This window comes from Salvelinus namaycush, chromosome 28 (assembly GCF_016432855.1).
Source record: "Salvelinus namaycush isolate Seneca chromosome 28, SaNama_1.0, whole genome shotgun sequence".
Classification (NCBI taxonomy): Eukaryota; Metazoa; Chordata; class Actinopteri; order Salmoniformes; family Salmonidae; genus Salvelinus; species Salvelinus namaycush.
In genome coordinates this window covers 18680990-18705825 of record NC_052334.1, presented here as the reverse complement: position 1 = coordinate 18705825, position 24836 = coordinate 18680990, and the positions used below count along the sequence as shown (strand labels likewise).

At 47.6% G+C, this 24836-nt stretch overlaps 1 protein-coding gene across 1 annotated transcript in view; it reads left to right on the top strand.

Annotated features, from left to right (window-relative positions):
- Window positions 1–24836, top strand: part of LOC120023525 (homeobox protein Meis2) — a 79962-nt gene that overhangs the window by 30943 nt on the left and 24183 nt on the right. Inside the window, exon 8 of the mRNA XM_038967551.1 lies at window positions 19214–19359. Within this exon, the coding sequence (XP_038823479.1) occupies window positions 19214–19359 (146 nt within the window). The remainder of the gene's footprint in view (window positions 1–19213; window positions 19360–24836) is intronic.

Below are 24836 nucleotides of genomic sequence, written 5' to 3'. Positions count from 1 at the left end.
TTGTAAGGGTGGGTTTGTAAGAGTGGGTTTGTAAGAGTGGGTTTGTAAGAGTGGGTTTGTAAGAGTGGGTTTGTAAGAGTGAGTTTGTAAGGGTGGGTTTGTAAGGGTGGGTTTGTAAGAGTGGGTTTGTAAGAGTGGGTTTGTAAGAGTGAGTTTGTAAGGGTGGGTTTGTAAGGGTGGGTTTGTAAGAGTGGGTTTGTAAGAGTGGGTTTGTAAGAGTGAGTTTGTAAGGGTGGGTTTGTTAGGGTGGGTTTGTAAGAGTGGGTTTGTAAGAGTGAGTTTGTAAGGGTGGGTTTGCAAGGGTGGGTTTGTAAGAGTGGGTTTGTAAGGGTGGGTTTGTAAGGGTGGGTTTGTAAGAGTGGGTTTGTAAGAGTGAGTTTGTAAGAGTGGGTTTGTAAGACAGGGTTTGTTAGGGTGGGTTTGTAAGAGTGGGTTTGTAAGGGTGGGTTTGTAAGGGTGGGTTTGTAAGAGTGAGTTTGTAAGGGTGGGTTTGTAAGAGTGGGTTTGTAAGAGTGAGTTTGTAAGGGTGGGTTTGTAAGAGTGGGTTTGTAAGGGTGGGTTTGTAAGAGTGAGTTTGTAAGAGTGAGTTTGTAAGACAGGGTTTGTTAGGGTGGGTTTGTAAGAGTGGGTTTGTAAGGGTGGGTTTGTAAGGGTGGGTTTGTAAGAGTGAGTTTGTAAGAGTGGGTTTGTAAGAGTGAGTTTGTAAGAGTGAGTTTGTAAGGGTGGGTTTGTAAGGGTAGGTTTGTAAGACAGGGTTTGTAAGAGTGGGTTTGTAAGAGTAAGTTTGTAAGAGTGAGTTTGTAAGACAGGGTTTGTTAGGGTGGCTTTGTAAGAGTGGGTTTGTAAGGGTGGGTTTGTAAGAGTGAGTTTGTAAGAGTGGGTTTGTAAGAGTGGGTTTGTAAGGGTGGGTTTGTAAGAGTGAGTTTGTAAGAGTGAGTTTGTAAGGGAGGGTTTGTAAGGGTGGGTTTGTAAGAGTGGGTTTGTAAGGGTGGGTTTGTAAGAGTGAGTTTGTAAGAGTGAGTTTGTAAGGGAAGGTTTGTAAGGGTGGATTTGTAAGACAGGGTTTGTTAGGGTGGGTTTGTAAGAGTGGGTTTGTAAGGGTGGGTTTGTTAGGGTGGGTTTGTAAGAGTGGGTTTGTAAGAGTGAGTTTGTAAGGGTGGGTTTGCAAGGGTGGGTTTGTAAGAGTGGGTTTGTAAGGGTGGGTTTGTAAGAGTGAGTTTGTAAGAGTGAGTTTGTAAGGGAAGGTTTGTAAGGGTGGATTTGTAAGACAGGGTTTGTTAGGGTGGGTTTGTAAGACAGGGTTTGTTAGGGTGGGTTTGTAAGAGTGGGTTTGTAAGAGTGGGTTTGTAAGAGTGAGTTTGGAAGAGTGAGTTTGTAAGGGTGGGTTTGTAAGACAGGGTTTGTTAGGGTGGGTTTGTAAGAGTGAGTTTGTAAGAGTGAGTTTGTAAGAGTGAGTTTGTAAGGGTGGGTTTGTAAGGGTGGGTTTGTAAGACAGGGTTTGTTAGGGTGGGTTTGTAAGAGTGGGTTTGTTAGGGTGGGTTTGTAAGGGTGGGTTTGTAAGACAGGGTTTGTTAGGGTGGGTTTGTAAGAGTGGGTTTGTAAGAGTGAGTTTGTAAGAGTGAGTTTGTAAGGGTGGGTTTGTAAGGGTGGGTTTGTTAGGGTGGGTTTGTAAGACAGGGTTTGTTAGGGTGGGTTTGTAAGAGTGGGTTTGTTAGGGTGGGTTTGTAAGAGTGGGTTTGTTAGGGTGGGTTTGTTAGGGTGGGTTTGTAAGACAGGGTTTGTTAGGGTGGGTTTGTAAGAGTGGGTTTGTTAGGGTGGGTTTGTAAGACAGGGTTTATTAGGGTGGGTTTGTAAGAGTGGGTTTGTTAGGGTGGGTTTGGGGTATTTAGAGCTGAGTAGAGCAGCTACACTCTACAGGTAGTAGCATTAACAATGCGGCCTGCGTACAGGAGAGTGGGAGTGGGAGGACCATAAAGACAATTCATTCAGTTAAGATCTGAGTTTTTCCCCCATTTTTACACGTACGTCTTTTACGTTTCTTCAAATCATTGGAGGACATTATAGGAGATAAGCTCATTTTCTAGTCTGATTCCCACTGCTACATGGTTTAGTGAGTCTTTAAGCAAATGGGTGCTTGTTGTAGGGTAGAACGGAATGTCTACTTACTACACATAGACACCTGATCACTTTCTGTTCCTGTATTTTAAGGGACAGGGGAGCAAACTGAGGGAGGTGAGAGATCTGACATTGCTTTAGTGCCATTAGCTCTGTTTATTGGAAGCCAGAGTCTAATAATTTCTGATTACCCCAAGGAGGTATATGGAGTGTTAGTCGGCAAGGATAATTCCTTATTTACATGCCCCAAGCAGTGAGCAAGCAGCACTCTTAAGTAACAGAGGGGCTAAATGTGCAACAACACAAATCAACATGCCAAACAAGACACACCCATCCTGGCTGGCTTCAGGGCTCAGGGTGAGAAAACATTCATTATGCATCTACCATAATTCATTTAGAAGGTTATCAATTTCCGAATACAGGGAAGATGTTTGGAGGGGGTAAGGAAAAAACGCTTTATCAAAAGAGAGAGATAAAAAAGAAACAAGCTATACAAGGATAGGGAGCTCAGCGCCTGTTTTTTTTAAAGGTTGTTCCAATTACACAGTTTTCCATGTTCTGAGGCTGAACATGCATGGTAAATGCTGCCATCTTTTTCCCTTATTTCCAGTGTCATGCCCCACCCCCCTTAAATATAGTAGTTAGATTATGCTTTAATGAAAGCCATTTGGTTCGGGAAATGATTTATTTGTACCATTTTGTTGTGATTGAGGCTACACAGCAATGCTCTACTTCAAATATTGTCTTTCTCTTTATTTAGGGTTGCTGTTTGTCTGACTTCTGCCCTGCCTAGTCAAGAGTTTTTGTGTATGAGCATGTACTTTGACAGTTGTTGTGTAGTAGTTGCGTGCTTTTGTCTTTCTCCCCTGGCAACGCATGTTTTTAAGAAAAAAATATTTTTAAAAGCATCTTTCCATCCTCCATCAGGCAATGATGACTAAGGCCCCATTAGAACAAGTGGTGGGAGCTAAGGAAGAGAGGAGGGTTTAAAAGAATGAAAGAAAGAAGAAAACATTGCTGTCTTGCGATAACCAGTCCTTTCTTAAAATGTTTTGAAAACCAAAAACCCCACCTCGGGAACAAAAAAAGAACGAGTACCGAGTGAAAAAAAAACTCAAACACATTTAACATCTTTTGTAAGTGAGGGGGAAAAGCGGCATTGTTTGGAACGAATGCTTACTCCCTTGGATGCAGTCCTTAGACAACTGACTGTCTGCGTGAGACATCTGTGAAGCCTGACCTTATGACCCCGGAAAGAATGTTCTTAAGGTTGGGGAACTTCCCCTGCCTTTACCCCTGCATGGCCCGGAGGACAGCCCAGCCGGCACCAGTGGAGAACAAACTCCACAACTATTAAAAAAACACCAACACACAAAAAGAAACAAGAAGTGTAACAAAAAAACTGAAGCTAGAGATGAAAAAAAAACTGAAAAGGACTCAGGCCTAGGCCAAGGAAGAGAGAAAGAGAGAGAGAGAGTAGAGCGGAGGACTTGGTCTGGATTCTGCCCCACAGGCCTCGCTGCCTGTTTCTCCTGTGGCCCCCCATGAGATCGTTTTCGTCCTTTATAAGTCAAAAGGAAGCCTTGTTGAAAATGAAAGGTTACGCAAGCCAACAAGCGCCAAGGCCCTTGGAAGAGAGAGAGAAAGAGAGAGAGGGGGAGAGAGAGAGGAGAGGCTCCCTGCTGCAAGGGCCATGGTGCTATTCAAAGCACCTGCCACTGTGTGGGCGCCCATCCATGATCCATTGTTGGGCAGAAATTAGTTGTGCTCTCCTTGGCTTCCTTTGGGTCCTGAGGCATGTGGCCCTCAGACCTCCTTGTTGTTTTCACCACCACTGATATGTGCTTGGAGGATGCGTGGCCCCAGCTACCATCACCACTGGCTGTGGGCCTTTGCCCTTTCTCTATTTTTTCTCTTTCACACATTCACTCTCTTCTTCACTTCGCTTTCTTACATCTGTCAGTATTTGGAAGTTCAAGCCTTAATCACCCTTATCCAGCTTGGCCCAAGCTCTTCATCTTGTTCTCTCTCTGACTTTCTTCCTCCTCTCTCTCTCTCTCTCTCTCTCTCTCTCTCTCTCAAGTGTGGATATGCTTATTGTTTCAGGAGTGGAGCACCTTCATTACCCATGGTTAGATTTTAAGGGCCTTTCTCTTTGATTTTGGCCCCCTGGGGTGTGAGCGCTGGGATGGTGGTGAACTGTGGGCTGCCCCTGCTCCAAGGGCTCCCCAGCCGGTGTCTTAGCAAGTGGGCTTGGGGATGCAGCTGGGCGTGTACCACACCGCGGCTGCTCCTGCTACAGAAACACTCAGTGGTGCTATCGCTAGTGGAGGGGGTGGATACTTCGGGAAAATTGAAAAGTCAATAATGAAACCCTACAAAAACAGAAGTGCAGAAACAAAAGGAGAGGAGACTTTATCCAGCCTTCAAAAAGCTGAGAGGCATGGAGCATAGCTAATTAATGGCATTAGAGATGCAGTGTTTTTTTGTTCTCCACAGAGCTGGAACTTTAAGGCTGCATATTAACTTGCAAGGCATGGCGATTAAGAGTTCAAAGAGGAGTCAGGCGCATCCCGGCGATAACTGGCTTTTTTTTGTGAGGTTATGTTGTTTTGTTGGCATTGGGAAATGTTGTATTCTAATGTTCTCGGAAAGGAGAAATCTGAAGCAGCACACCAGCAACAACAGAATTTGATTATAGTTGGTTGGACATTGCTTGTCACCTGCTTCTCCCAGTCCACAACAGATCTAGCAAACTAAGTTGTGTATGTATTTTAGACCGGCTTGTTTCAGCCACCTAATTAGAAATAAAAAAGTGTACCAGGAATGTGATGAAATACCTATTTGGGCATGTCAATGAAACAGAGGCAGTAAATTGAACCGTGACTCGAAACTCCCATTTTTCACCGTGGTAATGGGCTTCTCACCTCACCTCTGCTTGCCACGACAATCTCCACTGCCAACAACTGTCAGGCACCTAAAAATCTCAATTAGTGTCAGGATTGGGTTTTAATTAAATTACCTGCTGAATTTACCTTAAGAATCAGGGACAGTCAATAGAAGGCTTGTCAGAACCGCTCTGCCGCTCCCATTAAGGAAGGGAAATAGTATCTGGAAATGCATTAAGCACTGCCTACATCTTCCAATTATATTTTTCCTCTCTTTATTAATTCCTCCACTATTTCATAAATCTTTTGGAATTCAAAAGTGCCTTTCCTAAGCGTTATGCTATCTGAGTAGGGATACTGGGAGGATTGTGGGGACACTGCTGGGATCTTAATGAGGACTCCACAAGGCAGGTATGTAGGATCTGATTACATGGGTTCACTGCTGCTAGCGTATGAACATTGTGAGGACATTGGTCTTCCTTTTGGCTTTTGTTCCATGTAAATCCCCAAGGCCTGTAGAACTCTTCACCTCCATAGAGCCAGAACATGAAGACTTCTCGGTCCTCTTATCCCACCTCCTTGTCCGTAAATGAGAATGAATGTGTTGTGTGGCCCAGGCACTGGTTATTGACTTGGAAAGGATTCTCTAGGCGAAGGGTCCTGACACGAGTGGGTCGCTCCCTTTCTTGTAAAACAGTACCTGATTTCTCTGCTAGTTGGATCCACTGAGAAAAACGCCTGTACTGCATGTCTGTTGATCAGCCACTCACCACTCACCACTCACCACTCACCACTCACCACTCACCACTCACTACCCACAACTCACTACCCACAACTCACTACTCACTACTCACCACTCACCACTCACCACTCACCACTCACCACTCACCACTCACCACTCACTACCCACAACTCACTACCCACAACTCACTACTCACTACTCACTACTCACTACTCACTACTCACCACTCACCACTCACCACTCACTACCCACAACTCACTACTCACTACTCACCACTCACCACTCACTACTCACTACTCACCACTCACTACTCATCACTCACCACTTGCCACTCACTACCCACAACTCACTACTCACCACTCACCACTCACCACTCACTACCCACAACTCACCACTCACCACTCACTACCCACCACCCTCCACTCACTACTTACCACACACCACTCACCACTCACCATTTATCACTCACTACTCACTACTCACCACTCACTACTCACTACTCACCAGACACTACTCATCACTCATCACACACTACACATCACTCACTACTCACCACTCACCACTCACTACCCACAACTCACTACTCATCACTCATCACTCACTACTTACTACTCACTACTCACCACTCACCACTCACCAATCACTCACAACTCACTACTCACTACTCACAACTCACCACTCACCACTCACTACTCACCACTCACCACTTACCACTCACCACCCACTACTCACTACTCACCACTCACCACTCACCACTCACCACCCACTACTCACCACTCACCACTCACCACTCACCACTCACTACCCACTACTCACTACTCACTACTCACTACTAACCACCCACAACTCACTACTCACCATTCACTCACAGCTGTATGAAAAAACAGAGGATGAAAATAATGGAAGAGTAGTTTTTGCGAAACAGTGGGAAAACATGAGGGAATGTACCACTTAACTACTGTGTGTGCATCTGTGGCAGTGTGTACGCATATGCTTGTGGGTACGTGTGTAGTGTGTGGAGACATAATATGACTGTGCTTACTGTAGGCTTGTATGTGTGCATGTGTGAGTGTATGTATGTGTGTGTGTGTGTTAGTAGCATACAAAAAGTCCTGTAGAGAAGCAAGTCAGCAAGAGGGGAGACAAAAGCAACTAACAGAGCTCCTCAAAGGCCTGACTAATTAATGAGGGCAAACTGTACTGACGAGAGAGAGAATGACTAAGAGTGAAAGAGAGAGAGAGAATGAGGGAGAGAAACAGAAAGAGGGAGCGAGAGAGGGTGGAGAGAGAGAGAGAGGGTGTAGAGAAGGGGTAGAGAGAGAGCGGGGGGAGTGAGAGAGGGGGAAGTGAGATAGGGGGAAAGTAAGAGAGGGGGAAGTGAGATAGGGGAGGGAAGTGAGATAGGGGGAAAGTAAGAGAGGGGGAAGTGAGAGAGAGGGAAAGAGAGAGTCAGGTGGAGTAGAAAGGAAGGTTTCATTGACTCTCCAGAGCAGGCCTAGCTGAGGCCCAGAGGAGGATTCTCTCAGTTTTAACTTCATCAGGGGCTATGCTTAATCAATACGCTATCTGAAAAATAATGAATTACTAAAGTAGAATAAAACAGCTGCATTTTAAACCGAGGATTCATCAATTCAGTAATCTCTCAGTTACAGCTCAGGTGCCAGGAGGATCATTCCATCTCCATGTAATGAGGAACTGTGGGAGTTGGAGTTTCTCCTTTCCTCCAATCCCTCCACTCCACTTTTCCTCCCTTCCACCCCTGTCCAAATAGTGAGGAATTCACAATCGCCTTCCTCCTCAGCTGTTCGTCATCCACCTAGCTAGCTACCCCTCTCTCTCTCTCCAGCTATATCCCCATCGCCCATCCTCCATCCATCTGATGTCCAGATCTATCCCCTCAACCCCCCTCCCCTCCTAGCCACATTCCCTTCCCACCAAATTCCTCTCTTCCCAGGGTTATGAGATGGGGGTATTAAAGTGGAAATCTCTGGCGTGAAAGCGGGACCATTCCTGTTAGAGCCACCGAGCCTGACATTCCTGTGCCCAGGCTGCCTGGGACACCCCTGGTTTTGGGTAGAGAGGGTTGCATTGGGGGAGCAGTGTGCTTTGGGGGGCGAAGAGGGAACACGCTTGGCGTCAGGATACCACCAGCCCTCCACTCAGTACGCTGGCCTGTAAACGACGGCCCCAGCCTCTTCTATAATGGGGGGATTTCTCGGCGGGTTGAGAAGGGGTTATGGGTGATGAATTGGGTTTTTAGTGAGCTCATTAGGAAGCCAAACATAGTTTAGACTGGCGGAGCAGGGCAGCAGCGCAGTAATCAGTTCTGCTCGCTTTGTTCCCTCCCTCTGGGACATTTGTGAGAAAAAAGAAAGAAAAAATTCATGGCAGTTGGCTGATGAGAGGGCTGCCGAGCAGAGGCTACAATCTGATGGTTGACTTGTTGATTTATAAACCTTTTCATTCATCTTCTCTCCCATACCCCCATTTTGTAACATACTCACCCACCACCAATATCTGTAAGCCCCCACTTCAGTGCCAATGTCCGTGGGGTGTGGCAGGCCATGGAAGCCAGTAATAACTCCAATGTGTCCTGCACTCCAACAAAAAATGTGTTTGTTTGAGTCTGAGGTGTAATTGGGGGTAGAGAATCACTAGCAATGTTGCTATCATCATCCGCCCTCTGCCTGTAACATGGTGAGTGAGCCATGGTGCTGTATCACAAACTGCACTCTGACAAAAAGGGGAACCCCTAATTCTGTGAATTCCTCTTCCTGATGTTTTTTGGAGAAGACTTTGATATGGATCTCCTAGGGATTAATAAAGCCATATAGCCCGTAGCTAGCAGACAAACCAGTCACGTGATGAACTGCTTCTCTCTCTCTCTCTCTCTCTCTCTCTCTCTCTCTCTCTCTCTCTCTCTCTCTCTCTCTCTCTCTCTCTCTCTCTCTCTCTCTCTCTCTCTCTCTCTCTCTCTCTCTCTCTGTGTTTTCTTTTTATCCCTCTGCTCTATTCTCCCCGTTCACAATCTTATTCAGGGCTGAAAGGAGGAGAAAAAACACCCCCTATTTTGGGGTGAATATTGATGCAGTTTGCTCTGCTAATTTTCATGCTCATTCCAATTAATTGAACATGACCCAGTTTTGCTTCTGGGGGCACCCATTCACCCATCCATGCTGAGGCAAGACCTACCCTAAGAAGAGATGAAGTCCCCAGCTCTAAGGCATGCACCATCCACAGCCTGTGGTTTTGTTTTCTGCCACAGTAATAAAGATATCAAAGCTGATCAGGGGCAGAGGGGACATATGTCATTTTAACCAGCCAGAGAGAGAATAGTGCCATTGTACCAAGATCATCTTGCGGTTGGACAGAGCAGAGGAGGGGAGGGGAAGGACTGGTTAGGCAGCAAGGCTTCTGAAGGAGATTTGATCTTTACGAGATGGCGGATCATGCACTTAGATAACCTTTTGGGAGCTATTCTAGCAGTCTGATTTGGGAAGAGCTAAGGAGGGAAGAGAAGGGAAGAAAAGAGAAGATTATTCACAATGTTGTTGTGCGAGTGGTGCAGCGTGAAGACATAGAGGAGTTGAGGGGGAACAGAACAGGGTGGAGTTGTCAGGGAGGTAGCTAGTGTCAAATCTTTGGTCTAGACCCAAGGCCCAAGGCCCTTCATTGGGCACTGATCTCTGGGGGGGTAGATCAGCTTTAATATTGATGATATGTTGGAGGTTCTATCAATTTAATTGTTTGCACCATTTCTAATCACTCTTATTGTTTTCTTATTTGTTTTATTTTCTCCATACTTCCTCCCTACCCATGACATCCTTTTAGTTCCCCCCATCGGGTGGGGGGTTTGGGCTGTTGCTCTCCGTCCCCTGCAAATTATCCCTTTGGAATTCATGCAAATTGGATCCTGACATCTGCAACAGTCTGCCTTCTTTTCCTACTCATCTTTATTCCATCTCCTTTTAGATTTTTTTTCTCTCTCCAAACTGGATGGCCGGAACTGAACTAGCCTCGATGAGAGAGTAGCGTTACTCCTTCAAGGCCCAAGTTGAGGCTGCTACTAAAACTACAGGCTGTTGTTTAAATAAACTTGAAATAGATTCAGTGATATCTTTGTGCAGATAATCACCTTTTATCACATCCAAGGAATCCAGCTCGGTTTCTGTAAAACATTCCCCCTTGAAGCTGGAACCCTTAATGGTGAAACGGCTATGTTCGTTTGGGATATTACAACAACAAAGAAGTTACTGCAAACAAAGAACAGCAAAATATCTACTTCAATTATTTTTTTACCACGCTGCTCACCTCCGTTAGTCAACAAAACTAAAACAATAACCAAGGCTCTGGGGCGAACAGTGGCGCTGTTTCCCCTAACACAGATTCCATCGATAAGGTACAAAAACAAATTGTCCTTGAACATCATGCACAAAACTTTTACAGACAGCTGTGCTTCTTGATGAAGTGAACCTGGGGTGGCAGGTAGCCTAGTGGTTAGAGCGTTGGGCTAGTAACCAAAAGGTTGCTGGATCAAATTCCTGAGCTGACAAGGTGAAAATCTGTCAGTTTACCCACTGTTCCCTGGTAGGCAGTCATTGTAAATAAGAATTTGTTCTTAACTGACTTTCCTAGTTAAATAAAGGTTAAAAAAACAAAAAACATGCTTTGCACAAATGAAATGTTTGGTGACTCGTAAAATCATCAGCACCAATTGATTAATCAACTCATGGAGAAGTGGAGGTAGAGATCTCGGTCGGGGCTGCTGGAATAATCAGAGTCGCAACCAGGAGCAGCAGCCAATCATAGAGAGGGCCAGGAGAAGGAGCAGCAGCCTATCAGGGAGAGCGCCAGGAGCATCAGCCATTGTTGGCCTCTCAAAGGCCCTATTTATGATGTAATGAGATGATTGTTGTTACAGGTAGCAGGTTAATTACACTGGTAATTACCCCTAGCCCAAAGCCTTTGATTGTATACATAGCCCAGATTTCAGGCTTATTGAAAGATGACTATTGCATAGAACCACAGGCCCCAGCAGCTCTAGGGAGAAAAGTAAGGGCCCCTCCCATCTCAGCGCACTCTCATTTGTGGCCCCCAGGGGAGAGGCTGTAGGGGACTGGGGAGAGGCTGTAGGGGAGTGGGGTTAGGCTGTGGGGGAGTGGGGAGAGGCTATAGGGGAGTGGGGTTAGGCTGTGGGGGAGTGGGGAGAGGCTATAGGGGAGTGGGGTTAGGCTGTAGGGGAGTGGGGTTAGGCTGTGGGGGAGTGGGGAGAGGCTGTAGGGGACTGGGGAGAGGCTATAGGGGAGTGGGGTTAGGCTGTGGGGGAGTGGGGAGAGGCTATAGGGGAGTGGGGAGAGGCTGTAGGGGAGTGGGGAGAGGCTGTAGGGGAGAGGTTATAGGGGAGTGGGGAGAGGCTGTAGGGGAGTGGGGAGAGGCTATAGGGGAGAGGCTATAGGGGAGTGTGGAGAAGCTGAAGGGGAGTGGGGAGAGGCTGTAAGGGAGAGGCTGTAGGGGAGTGGGAAGAGGCTGTAGGGGAGATGGGAGAGGCTATAGGGGAGAGGCTGTAGGGGAGTGGGAAGAGGCTGTAGGGGAGATGGGAGAGGCTATAGGGGAGAGGCTGTAGGGGCGTGGGAAGAGGCTGTAGGGGAGATGGGAGAGGCTGTAGGGGAGTGAGGAGAAATGTAAGGAGGATGCCTTGCTTTGCTTTTAGACCATCTTTTGGGTTTGGCCTATGTCCACTCCTTTTCCTCCCCTAGCTCACTCTTTACTGCCTTTCCCCCCCTGCCCCTCCTTCCTCTTCTCTTTCCACTGCCCCAAACGTACCCCCTCCACCCCACTCTTCTGAAGTATGGAGAGATGTGCACTATGGGCCACGGTCAGAGCTGGGCCTGTGAAAGGAGAGAGAGAGAGAGAGAGAGGCCTAGTATCTGTGAAGAGGTAGGTGATAGTTATCTGCAGCATTCCTGGGATGACTGAGAGGTATCTGCCTGATGGCAGGGTTAGGGGACTAGGATAAGGGAGAGGGGGCAGAGGTGCAGGAGTTGAGCAACCAAATGGCCTTGCCTTTCCCGGCTTTCCTGCTCTCTTTCCAGCCTGTCTGCCTGTCTGTCTTCCCACATTCAGGAAAAAAGCCATCTAATTAGAAGCTCTTATTCCACGTAATTTAAGGGAACACTTAATGTTTTTTTTCTGCAGAGACAACTACACATTACTCCTCATGCACAAGGACCCACTCGGTCAGTCATAACTGCAGCTGTGTTAAGATAGAGTTGTATTCCTCTGGGTGTGTATGCAGGTGTAAGAATATTTGGAAGTCCTCTGGCCTGGTGTTCACCGCTGGTAAAATTGTAAAAGGCAGGGAGGCGACACCTGAATTTGGCATCAGGAGGGAAGGAGGGCGGTAGGGAGAGGAGGGAGAGTGTAATTGCTGCGACAAGTTTTAGAGCTGTTAATGACTCCCGGCATAGCGCTCCCAATTTGTCAGCGTGCTTGGTGTTTATTAAGCTGTTGTTTTACGGTCCAGTGCAAGGGCTGCTGCTTGTTTAAGCAGAGATCAGAACATAATGACTCTAAAACATCGCTGGCCTTAGTGGTCAACACAATAAAACAATTCCATTTAGGCCTGCCGAGTGGCGCAAGAGTCTAAGGCACTGCATCACAGTGCCAGAGGCGTCACTACAGACCCGGGTTCGACCCATGAGGCGGCACACAATTGGACCAGCTTCGTCCGCGTTAGGGGAGGGTTTGGCCATCTGGGCTGTCCTTGTCCCATCGCTCTCTAGCAACTCCCTGTGACGGCCGGACGCATGCACGCTGACTTCGTTCGCCAATTGTGCGGTGTTTCCTCTGACACATTGGTTTCGGCTGGCTTCCGGGTTAAGTGATCAGTGTGTCAAGAAGCAGTGCAGCATGGCAGGGTTGTGTTTTGGAGGACGCATGGCTCTCGAGGTTCGCCTCTCCCGAGTCCGTATGGGAGTTGAAGCGATGGGACAAGACTGTAACTACCAATTGAGTAGATAAAGGGGTAAAAAGTTTTTTTTTTAATTACAAAAAATAAAATAAAAGACGTCTCAGTGAGGGGGTTAAGGGCTTTTTAAAGTATGAAAAAATAATATTTTACATAGGAGCAGGAGGATAGGGGCATCTAAACAAAAAAACATGTTTTAGGGATTTAGCATATTGCTAGCATGTTGGAGTGTGTGTTTTGTTATTTGAGGCATTAGCATATTGCTAGGATGTTGGAGTGTGTGTTTTGTTATTTGAGGCGTTAGCATATTGCTAGCATGTTGGAGTGTGTGTTTTGTTATTTGAGGCGTTAGCATATTGCTAGGATGTTGGAGTGTGTGTTTTGTTATTTGAGGCGTTAGCATATTGCTAGCATGTTGGAGTGTGTGTTTTGTTATTTGAGGTGTTCGCATATTGCTAGCATGTGGTTGGGACTAGAAAACCTGTAATCCCATGGGCAGAGGGCCAGCCATACCCCTGCCTGCTGGAGTGTGAATAGAGGCACTGCGTGTGCGCGCGCGTGTGTCTGTGTGTGCGTGCGTCAGGAACATGTGGTCCCAGTGCCGTAGAGGGCCCTGCGTAAATCCCGAGTAAATAAAAGGGGGAAAGGCTGGACAAAAGAGGAGCCCCCACTGCTTCCCTCATTCACAGCCATTTGGGGGACTGAATGTGCTAAACGCTGCTTATGCCGGCTGAAAAGTTGAGGAGAAAAAGAAGGGGAAAAGAAGGCTTTAAATCCCCCTTCTTTTCTCTCTTTTCTCTCTTTTCTCTCTGGCCAGGCCTGTGAGGGTGGGGAGGAGGTGGAGGTCCAGGCAGTGAAGAGAGGGTGAAGGGGGTGTGGGGGTGGAGGTCCAGGCAGTGTGGAGGGGTGTGGGGAGGAGGTGGAGGTCCAGGCAGTGAAGAGAGGGTGAAGGGGGTGTGGGGAGGGGGTGGAAGTCCAGGCAGTGAAGAGAGGGTGAAGGGGGTGTGGGGAGGAGGTGGAGGTTCAGGCAGTGAAGAGAGGGTGAAGGGGGTGTGGGGAGGGGGTGGAGTTCCAGGCAGTGTGGGGGAGTGTGAGGAAAGGATGGAGGTCCAGGCAGTGTGGAGGGGTGTGGGAAAGGGGTGGAGGTCCAGGCAGTGTGGAGGGGTGTGGGAAGGGGGTCGAGGTCCAGGCAGTGTGGAGGGGTGTGGGAAGGGGGTGGAGGTCCAGGCAGTGTGGAGGGGTGTGGGAAGGGGGTGGAGGTCCAGGCAGTGTGGAGGGGTATGGGAAGGGGGTGGAGGTGGAGGTGGAGGTCCAGGCAGTGCGGAGGGGTGTGGGAAGGGGTTGGAGGTCCAGGCAGTGTGGAGGGGTGTGGGAAGGGGGTGGAGGTCCAGGCAGTGTGGAGGGGTATGGGAAGGGGGTGGAGGTGGAGGTGGAGGTCCAGGCAGTGCGGAGGGGTGTGGGAAGGGGGTGGAGGTCCAGGCAGTGTGGAGGGGTGTGGGAAGGGGGTGGAGGTCCAGGCAGTGTGGAGGGGTATGGGAAGGGGGTGGAGGTGGAGGTGGAGGTCCAGGCAGTGCGGAGGGGTGTGGGAAGGGGTTGGAGGTCCAGGCAGTGTGGAGGGGTGTGGGAAGGGGTTGGAGGTCCAGGCAGTGTGGAGGGGTGTGGGAAGGAGGTGGAGGTCCAGGCAGTGTGGAGGGGTGTGGGAAGGGGTTGGAGGTCCAGGCAGTGTGGAGGGGTGTGGGAAGGGGTTGGAGGTTCAGGCGGTGTGGAGGGGTGTGGGAAGGGGGTGGAGGTCCAGGCTGTGTGGAGGGGTGTGGGAAGGGGTTGGAGGTTCAGGCGGTGTGGAGGGGTGTGGGAAGGGGGTGGAGGTCCAGGCAGTGTGGAGGGGTGTGGGAAGGGGCTGGAGGTCCAGGCAGTGTGGAGGGGTGTGGGAAGGGGGTGGAGGTCCAGGCAGTGTGGAGATCCAAGGTAAAGGAGGCTGAGATGGCCCCTGTTATTCCCTCTGTGTCCCACTATTTCCAATGGGCCAAGCACAGTGCTCTGGGGAACCCCCCAAAAAGTCCTCCACCTCACCCTCACTCCCTCCCCGGTGTGGCAGCGTCGGGGGGGATGCCTGAGTAGCGTTGCTCTGCGGGGGGGGGGGGGGTGTTGTAATTAGTCACTTTAACCACAGCCTCTGTAAGCCACTGGCTCCACACTCATGCTCCATTACGCTCGGGCCCAGCAGCGCAAATCCTCTGGTCATGCTCTGAAAGCATACATGCTGCCCCAGCCCTATCAGGAGCAATCTGCATGAGTATACTAATAGTATTGCGCTCTCTAAGGACAAATAAGTGTGCTCTATTTTATAAGCCCCACAAAGTGTGGTTTAGAATGTGGTTTCTGAATCATTGGAAGAGTTATTACTCAGTCATGTTTAGGTGTACTGGAATAGTAGGGTAGGACATTATTGTATTATTGATAGGGCCACAACATGTGTAACTAGTGGTTTCATAGTGTTCTCAGCCCTGGCACTTACTGCATCCCCGATATAGTGTAGTGTATCACACCCATTCTACATTCACCTGTTATCAGAGACCCAGACCCTGAATGAGGATTTTTTTAGTCATACTAACATTTGCAAAGTGTGGTGGTGGAAGTAATATATTTATATTTACAGTCCTATTGCAGCTCGTTAATGAGCTCAACCCTGAGAACAATTTACTAGCAGGGAGATATCTGAAGGCATTTTTAATAACTGCTTATTGGTGAGAGAGCTGATCTGAGTGTAATGTCTTCTGTGCCTGCCTGGTTGTTTCTGTGTTTGTTTGTTTACTGGCGTGCGCTCACTCTTTGCGTCCGGTCATTCCTCCCTGCCTATAATGCTCCCTGCTCTCTATCCGTGCATATAAAAACATGAACATAATTTAATTGTGAGCACTTTAAGTCAAGAGAGAAGGGGGTAGAGAGATAGCGAGAGAGGGGAGAGTGAGAGAGGGGAGAGTGAGAGAGTCTTTTTTCTGTCTCCAAGGGCGCTACTTTTCCAGAAGTGCCTGAGGCTAAGCTCCAGCACCTCCCCCAGGCCCTCTGCCCGCCTCATAATAGCCATCCCCCATCTGTGTGACACGGGCAGATGATGGGACGCTTCCCCTGTCCCGCTTGTTTTTTACTCCCATTTTTTTTTGCAGAGTGCACATCCACACAGGTTAAAATGCCAGAGTTGCCAGGGAACAGTCAGAAGCCATTAGCGTTTGAGACAATTTGCCCTGCAGCACTCCATCTCTGGCTCATACGGAAGCAGTGGGGGTGGATGTAAATCACCAGCTCTCCTTTAGATGTAATGAGGTTGTGTAAGTTGGGCCTTCTCTTCTTCTTTCTTTCTCCTCTCTCACTCCTCTCATTATTTGATTATTTCCATCTCTTTGGGCCAGCCTTCACATTCTTTCCACTTCTTGTATGCGATGTTTGTGTACACATTGTGCAGATGTATATTTACATGTTTACATATGTATATCATAAAGAGCAGCTCGTATATAACATCCCCTGTTGGCGTGCAGTATGCATATGTACACTATGTATGATGGTAGGAGTGTGTGCGCATACGTGAAAGAGAAAGACAGGGAGAGAGAGACAGAGAGACCGAAAGAGACCAAGAGAGAGAGCGACAGAGAGAAAGAGATAGACACAGACAGACAGACAGACAGACAGACAGACACAGACAGACAGACAGACAGACAGACAGACAGACAAACAGACAGACAGACAGACAGACAGACAGACAGACAGACAGACAGACAGACAGACAGACAGACAGACAGACAGACAGACAGACAGACAGACAGAGAGAGAGAGAGAGAGAGAGAGAGAGAGAGAGAGAGAGAGAGAGAGAGAGAGAGAAAGAGAGATGCTGAAAGCCTGGGAGTCTGGTTTCTCCCTTGCGGGTCGGGGCAGGAGGGAGTGAGCAGGCAGGGTAATGAAGTGACAGGTCAGTCTGTAAATACGCACAGGTCGCCCCAGCCCCAGCCAGGGGGAGGCTATCGCATTGCAGTGAAAATGGAAACGTCAATAAAATGAATCTGCCAGCCTTTTTCCCACTGTGGCTCTATTGGATGAGCCGGATAACTCCCAGCAGGAAATTGATTTGGAAACTAGCTACCAAAAAACAACAAAAACTCTAATACCCCAACAAAAAAAGACAAAATCTTAACATTATTTTACCCAAAAGGCAGCACTGTGAAGTGCAAAAGAGTGTGAGGTCCACTCTGGTTGCTGGTGTTATTGAAGTTGAAAGCAACTTGGGGGAGTTAGACTAGTCCCTGCTTCTGGGTCGCATTTCTCAGGAAGCCACACATGGTCAGGCAGGCGCTACGTCTAGGCCCCAGTTTATTGTTTTAGGCTTTCCTGAACAAGGATTCGTACTTAGCGTGGGATTTATGGCATTTGCTGCTAATGAATGCCCATTCTACAATTATCACACTCCCAGGCGTGCCGCGTCACCTATTCCCACATGTCCTTCAGAGGGCCTAGCTTCTTTAGCTCCACACAGGGAGGGAGCATAAAGTCGGCACTTCTCTGTTTTCCTCTGTTGTGTGGCTCCTGCGCTAATGATGTGGAAGGAAAACACAGCAGACAGACAGACAGACAGACAGACAGACAGACAGACAGACAGACAGACAGACAGACAGACAGACAGACAGACAGACAGACAGACAGACAGACAGACAGACAGACAGACAGACAGACAGACAGACAGACAGACAGACAGACAGACAGACAGACAGACAGACAGACAGACAGATAGGGGGAAAAATAAGTGGAAGGGGGAAGAGACTGAGGAGAGGGGGAGGGGGGAGAAAGGCCTTAACGCTGCATGTCCTTGTATTCTTCATTTATTTTGATTACGCCACCAGCCGGATCCTTTTTCTTTCCTCTCTTTTTTAATGTCATTAGTTCAAACATTTATGCAAGATTAGGGCTTGTATAGGTGCCCATGATTGATGTCTCCCCAAAAACAGGAAGACATGCAAGTCTGAATTTTGAGAATGTCGGGGTCCTTCTCTGCCTTAGTGGAGTTTTTCTGATACATTATTTAGATGCCCTCAAGGAAGGCTTTCAAGGCATTTGTGCCTGGGGGCAAGAAAAAATAACTATGACTGTTAAAAGTAAATCATTTTTGCTAATGCACAATTAATGGCCAGAGAAGAGGAGAGAGAAAAAATACAAAGATGGAAACTTCGGTTTAAAGGAGAGAGCCTGCCTTGATATGCGAATGTTTTCTTCCTGAAATCAAACACTGTCGGACATTAATGCAGGGAGAGAGAGCCGCCTGCCATGCTAATCTTCCGGCGGAAGGGGGAGGTGTCACAGGGAGGGAGAGAGGATGGTGGTGAAGAAGCTGGGGGGGGGGGGGGGGGGGGGTGGGTTCGACTCTAGTCCATTATGTGCATCGAACTGCAACAATGGACCAGCCCAATGCACACCCCACTTCAATTCACATTCAACGTCTGTGGTTTGTTGCATGTGTGGACGCTGTATATGTGTGTCTGTTCATAAGACTCCCTTCTCAGTCCATCCAGGCCCTCTGGATCTGAAAAAAAGTCATTACATTATGTCAAACCTGTGGATATAACTGAATGAATGACATGAGTCCTAATGGAAGTCATGTAGGTCATGTAGCCCCAAACCTGAAGCTTTCTTGTTGTTTTTTCTTCTCTCTCCTCCTACTGAACCTTCTGGAGGAGGAAGTGTTTCTTCTTCTAACCAAAACAACTGTCCATCTATTCCACTCTGCTGGTCTGGGTGGAAGACCTCACCTCTCACTTTTTAAATGTATTTGTTGAACCTTTATTCAACTAGACAAGTCAGTTAAGAACAAATTCTTATTTACAATGACGGCCTACCAAAAGGCAAAAGGCCTCCAGCAGGGACGGCGGCTGGGATTAAAATAAAATAAAACATATGATATAAGTAGAGGACAAAACACACAACAAGAGAGACAACACAACACTACATAAAGAGAGACAACACAACACTACATAAAGAGAGACAACACAACACTACATAAAGAGATACAACACAACATAAAGAGAGACAACACAACACTACATAAAGAGAGACCTAAGACACTTTCTATATACAGTAAACCCCTCTCCCTCTGTGCCTAAATCCCACTACCTCTGTGCCTAAATCCCACTACCTCTGTGCCTAAATCCCACTACCTCTGTGCCTAAATCCCACTACCTCTGTGCCTAAATCCCACTACCTCTGTGCCTAAATCCCACTACCTCTGTGCCTGAATCCCACTACCTCTGTGCAGGCATTGGTATAGGCTACTACTGAATAGACTTTGGCATAGTCCTCCATCTAAGTTAGATAACCCACTGGGCTGGCATTAGCGTCTTATATATATTAGGCTTCACTTACTAGGGTTCTATCTACCCCTTTGTGTTGATACTGCCCAGGCTTACTATCGGTCCATCTTCTGTCCTAGACTGCTATTTAAACCTATGTCTTGTTTCTGTCTAGGAGATGGTTTAGAGAACAGCGTGGCGTCCCCTGGCACAGGCGATGACGACGACCCGGACAAGGAGAAGAAGAGACAGAAGAAGCGCGGTATCTTCCCCAAGGTGGCCACCAACATCATGAGGGCGTGGCTGTTCCAGCATCTCACGGTGAGTACCCACATAGTGGAGCACCTGTCGTACACAGACACTCACATGTACGAACCGTGAGATGCTGGAACAGACACGCCCTCATGATGTTTGTGGCCATCTTGGGGAAGTTGCCGCATGTACACATGCACATATATACACACTCATGTACACACGTACACACACACGCACACACACATCCACACACACACACACACACACACACACACACACACACACACACACACACACACACACACACACACACACACACACACACACACACACACATCCACACACACACACACACACACACACACACACACACACACACACACACACACACACACACACACACACACACACACACACACACACACACACACCTGTCACTGACTTGTCACGCTCGGGTCAACTCAATCAAGTCAATCAGACATCCCAGTTTGCTCTGCTGAAAAGCCTCAGAGATGTGGATGTAGAGCTGACACCTAGCCTAGCGTAGCATCGCCGTCAGCAGTCCTGGCCACTGGTTTGTCACATACTAGACATTGTCTCTCAATGCACTATTGGTACTGTGTTTATTCTAAACTGACAGCTATGGGGAAGGGTTTTCGATGAGAATCAGGTTCATTCTTATAGAGGGAAGTGTGTGTGTGTTTTATATGTGTGTTATGTCAGTGTCATTCCATTGTTAGCATTTCTTTTTACATTAAAATAAAACAAATAGAGACATGTTTTGATAGCACTTATGTCTTGAGCATAAACAGCACTAAAATGTTGTTGGATTTCCTTTAAATACCCCCCAAATGGGTCAAACTGACATCCATCTAATACTGCGGTGTTACAAGAAGAGCACATAACAGTTTTATTGTAATTATGAACCTAAAATGTGGAGCTTTTTTTCACTCTTGATGGTCATTTAAAAAAAATATATGGAGAAGACATTCAAATATTCATTCAGTCTGTTTGAGGTTAAGATGGATGCTCTCCATAGCTCAGAGGAGCTTGTTTGTTTGTTTCGGTCTTTCTTTGCTGAACACTTAAATCAAACATCTGACAACGGCTCATTCACTCCAGTAGGCAAAGAGTGATGCTACACCTTGGATGAAGTATTCAGAGGCCACATTCATTCTCTGGATCATTTTGGAAATGAGTCTCTGTTTGTGGGTGGAGGGTGTGGGGGCTATGTGGGTGGAGGGTGTGGGGGCTATGTGGGTGGAGGGTGTGGGGGCTATGTGTGTATGTGCTTGCATGTGTGTGTGCACGTGTGGGTGTGTGCACACTCTTATTAGTAGGGTGGGTCCCTGTTATGCCGCTGTGAAGTCAGGATTCACTGAACAGAGTGGGTGTGTGCAGTGAGGTGATGCAGATAGCCAGGAAGCATGGTCAAAGAGAAGGGAGTTTGTCCCACCTCCCTCTATGATGTCAGGACATTATCAGAGCAGAGGTCTGTATTGATTTGGACAGGGAGGTGGAAGGGACACACAAGCTGGTGCCTGCTGACCATGTGGACTTGTTACAACGGACAGAGTGATAGTAGAAGGGGGGGGGGGGTGAATGGAGAAGAAGAGTGAGAGAGGGAGCCAGGGCAGGTCAGAACCCTAGGATGATCCTGACCCTCTCACTTAAGAGGGTCAGGTGCCCCCGCTGTACCCCCATTGCCCGCGTTGCCCAAAGCCTCTGCCCCCCTGATTACCTAACCAGCAAATACGGACAGCAAATACAGCCTAATTGAAAGGGCTGTAAATCCATTAAATATTGGTCAGGGATAATCAGGAGTGATTTAATCACTTTGATCTATTCAGGAGCAGTGGCACTGCAGCAGCATAGCCATTAGCCTCACGGCAACGCAGCAAAGCACAGTGCTTATTATTCTCATCATTATCTTAATGTTTTTACTGATGTTCATGGCTAGGCTACATCTCCAAACCTGGATATTTCTCCCCAACCCACAGAATAGAATGGGCTTCATTTGAAAGCTGACTGCGTGTGTGAGGGAGAGAAAAAACGAGTACAAAAAAAACCTCTTCTTTCGCCTGACATGAGATGAAGTTGGAAGATAGTTTAATGGGTGAAGAAGGGAAGAGGGGGAAAAAAAGGGGTGAACATTTTAGAGGCCTTCTTTGAGCCACTTACCATGGTGGTTAGAGACACACACACACACACACACACACACACACACACACACACACACACACACACACACACACACACACACACACACACACACACACACACACACACACACACACACACACACACGTCTCCTGGTTAATTTGGTGTGCTCGTACTAATTAGAAATTTCTCGCTTTATTGAGGGATCATTTGGCATCTTTCTTGGTGACTTGAGGAATGCCCGATTGTAGGTCTCTCACAGTTCCAACGTTTCCCTGCTCCAAAAAAGGAGAGAAAGAAACACAGAAAGCTTTGAAAAAATTCAATTGAAAGAGTGGAAAGGGGAGAGGGAAAAGAAATCCCAATAGATCGAGTCCAGGGGCATTTTTTTTTAAATTCAGAGAAGTAGAGCTTTTAAGACTCCTCTTTTCCCACTCTCCTTCATTACCTCTCCTGCTTTTAGATGTTTTCTCAAATCTTTATTTGTCTGATTTGTGAGACAACCAGGCCAATCTTATACAAGCAATAATCCCTCCCTTTTAACCTAGCTTCATATTTTTTCTTAGAGAAAGAGGGCTAATTGAATTATCCCCCTCTTCTCTATTCTCTAGCCCCCCAACCCATACACACTCACACACATACACACTCATTCACCTTTTCTTTTAATTTGTTAAGCAAATGTATTTTCCATTTAAGGATGCGTTTGTGCTGGGGTGAATTCATGGGGACTTTGGCCCCTGAATGGCCTATTGCGGCATTCTGCCATTCACACATTCATTAACTGAGGCAGAGAGTGAAAGGGAGCGGGGCTTGTATTTTCTCCAGCATGCTAGCTTCTCCTCCATGAGAGCGACCACAGGGGTCTCCTACATATGTTCTCAACATCCAGCCATTGTCACCTATTCTGAAAGAGCTCAAAAGGACGGGACCCCCTTCACACCACGAAAAACAACACAGGCCAACAGTAACAATTGTTGGCTTTTGGATTCAGTATTATAACTAAATCGCATCCCCCTCCCCTCCCTCCCTCCCTCCCCTCCCCAGCCCCACCCCCCCTCCTGGGTTCCCCCTGACCTCACACTCTCATGGGAGAAATCACAGGGCGGCTTTCTTCATCACAGTCAGATATGGAAAATAGTCTTTCTTCAATTGGCACTTGCCCCTCAGTCCTTCACCGGCCATCCGTCGGCCTTCAGTCAGCCCAGGGAGAATGAAACGCAGCGTTTTGTGTGCGGCAGCCGAGATCTGATATCTTCTGTATGTAATGAATACGCCAGCAATTATTCTATAGAGTTATTGTGATAAGCCCAGCCTCTTTCATGCATGTATTCATATAGCAGCAGAAAGCACGCGAGCTGGCGTCTTTTAATGTCCCCTGTGGAATTGGCAAACTGCTGGAGAGATCAGCTGGCGTAAGCCGGTAGTAGAGGGCCAGAGACAGGCTCTCCCTCCACCCCTCCCTCCCTTTCTCTCCCTCCTTCTGTCTAAGTTTCTGGATGTCTTCCAGTCACATTAAGGGAAGGGAAATCCCAGACTGTTGGTATAAGCTTTTCAATATTACAGGGAGATTATGTTATCAGAAAGGTAAACTTCACCGTTAGGGGTAAAATGGTCGACTGCGCTTCAAAGGCATGGAGGCAGAAAGGGGACGGGAGGGAGGGAGGGAGGGAGGGAGGGAGGGAGGGAGGGAGGGAGGGAGGGAGGGAGGGAGGGAGGGAGGGAGGGAGAAACTGGAGGAAGAATGTATGGAAGGAGCACAAGAGGGAAAGAGAGAGGGGGCTCTAAGGAGAGAAGAGAAGACAGACAGGGTGAGATAGACAGACAGAGAGTGAGGTTGTGTTGCTTGGCTAACTGCTAGCTGGGATGTTTTCCATAGTAGTAAGGGGGCTGCCCCTTTGTTTGGCGAAGACAAACTCTTGAGTTATCTTAATTAGCCTTTTGGCGCCCTCAGCCTTCTTCTTTTGTAGCTCCCTGCTAGCCCCCTGTTAGGCCCCACTAGGCATTGCTAAGACAAGGGTCGACTAAGAAATGAAAACAGGAAGTGCTCAGATACAAAGATACCACTCCGGACCTGGCCTTGTCTTCTGACTAATCTAATCCCTCAAACACCTATAAAAATAAATAGGGGACCTCAGGAGCAGACCTAGTGGGACTAGTGAGAGAGTGAGTGTGTGAGAGAGAAAGAGACAGCGAGAGACAGGTTGAGAGAGAGAGAGAGAGAGAGGGAGAGAGAGAGATATTGGGAGAGCGAGAGAGAGAGAGAGAGAGAGAGAGAGAGAGAGATGCAGTCTGTGAAGGAAGGAGTTGCCCTCTCAGGCAGGCATCAAGCGTCTCAGGTTTTGTGCTGGGCCATGCACCCTTTGGCCGGGGTGTTTGGGGAAATGCTGTTAAGCTGCTAAGCCAGGTGTATTGCTCCCCTGGGCTCTCTGAAAGGGAAGTGATATATCCCATGGTCCTCCATAGAGCCATGCAACACTTTCACATGGGTTACTTTGAATTCTGTTTTCTATGGAGCCCTGTGGTATATCGACTGGTATCTTAGCACAGGAAGAGTTGCAGCGATGAGACAAGACTGTAACTACCAATTGGATACCACGAAATTGGGGAGAAAATGGGGTAAAAGTAAAAACTTTTTTTTTTTTATTAGCACAGGAGGTTGGTGGCACCTTAATTGGAGAGGACAGACTCACGGTAATGCCTGGTGTGGAATCAGGGGATGATATCAAATACATCAAACACATGGGTTCCATGTGTTTAATGCCATTCCATTAGCTCCATTCCAGACAATATTATGAGCTGTCCTCCCCTCAGTAGCCTAATTATTGGGCCATTGAGAAGATATGATCTATATCATGTAGATTTTTATCTCCTACAATCATGTTTGTATGAAGATATCTGTAAGTCAGGGTAAGAATGCCATGAGTGTCATGTCATTGTGACATGGTGACTGCCATTGAAGACCATTGTGAATATAGAGATCCAGGGCAAATTGGTTACACAAACATGGCTTTCAATGGTAACATAGGCAACAACAGCAATGGTAGAGAGATGTCACCTATAGTGTCAACCATGTTAATATAGAGCTTAACAAGAGTGATGACGCGATGAGTAGATGAGTAGGCCATCACAAACATCATTAGCAGACGAACACAGAACAGACAGGGCCAGCGGTCACTCTCCCCTCTCCCATTCAACCTAGCATTAGTCTCCATGGAGACCAGGTGCCATCCCCAGGTCGTGCACCAATGGGGAATGGCTCTGCAAACCGGAGAGACATAAAATAGCCTGGCTAGCTAGGTCATTCTGGAGACATAGGCAAAGTTTCATAACGGATCTTTTTCCCAATCGATAAACAAGTGCTCTAGTCTGCCCACTAAAAAGAG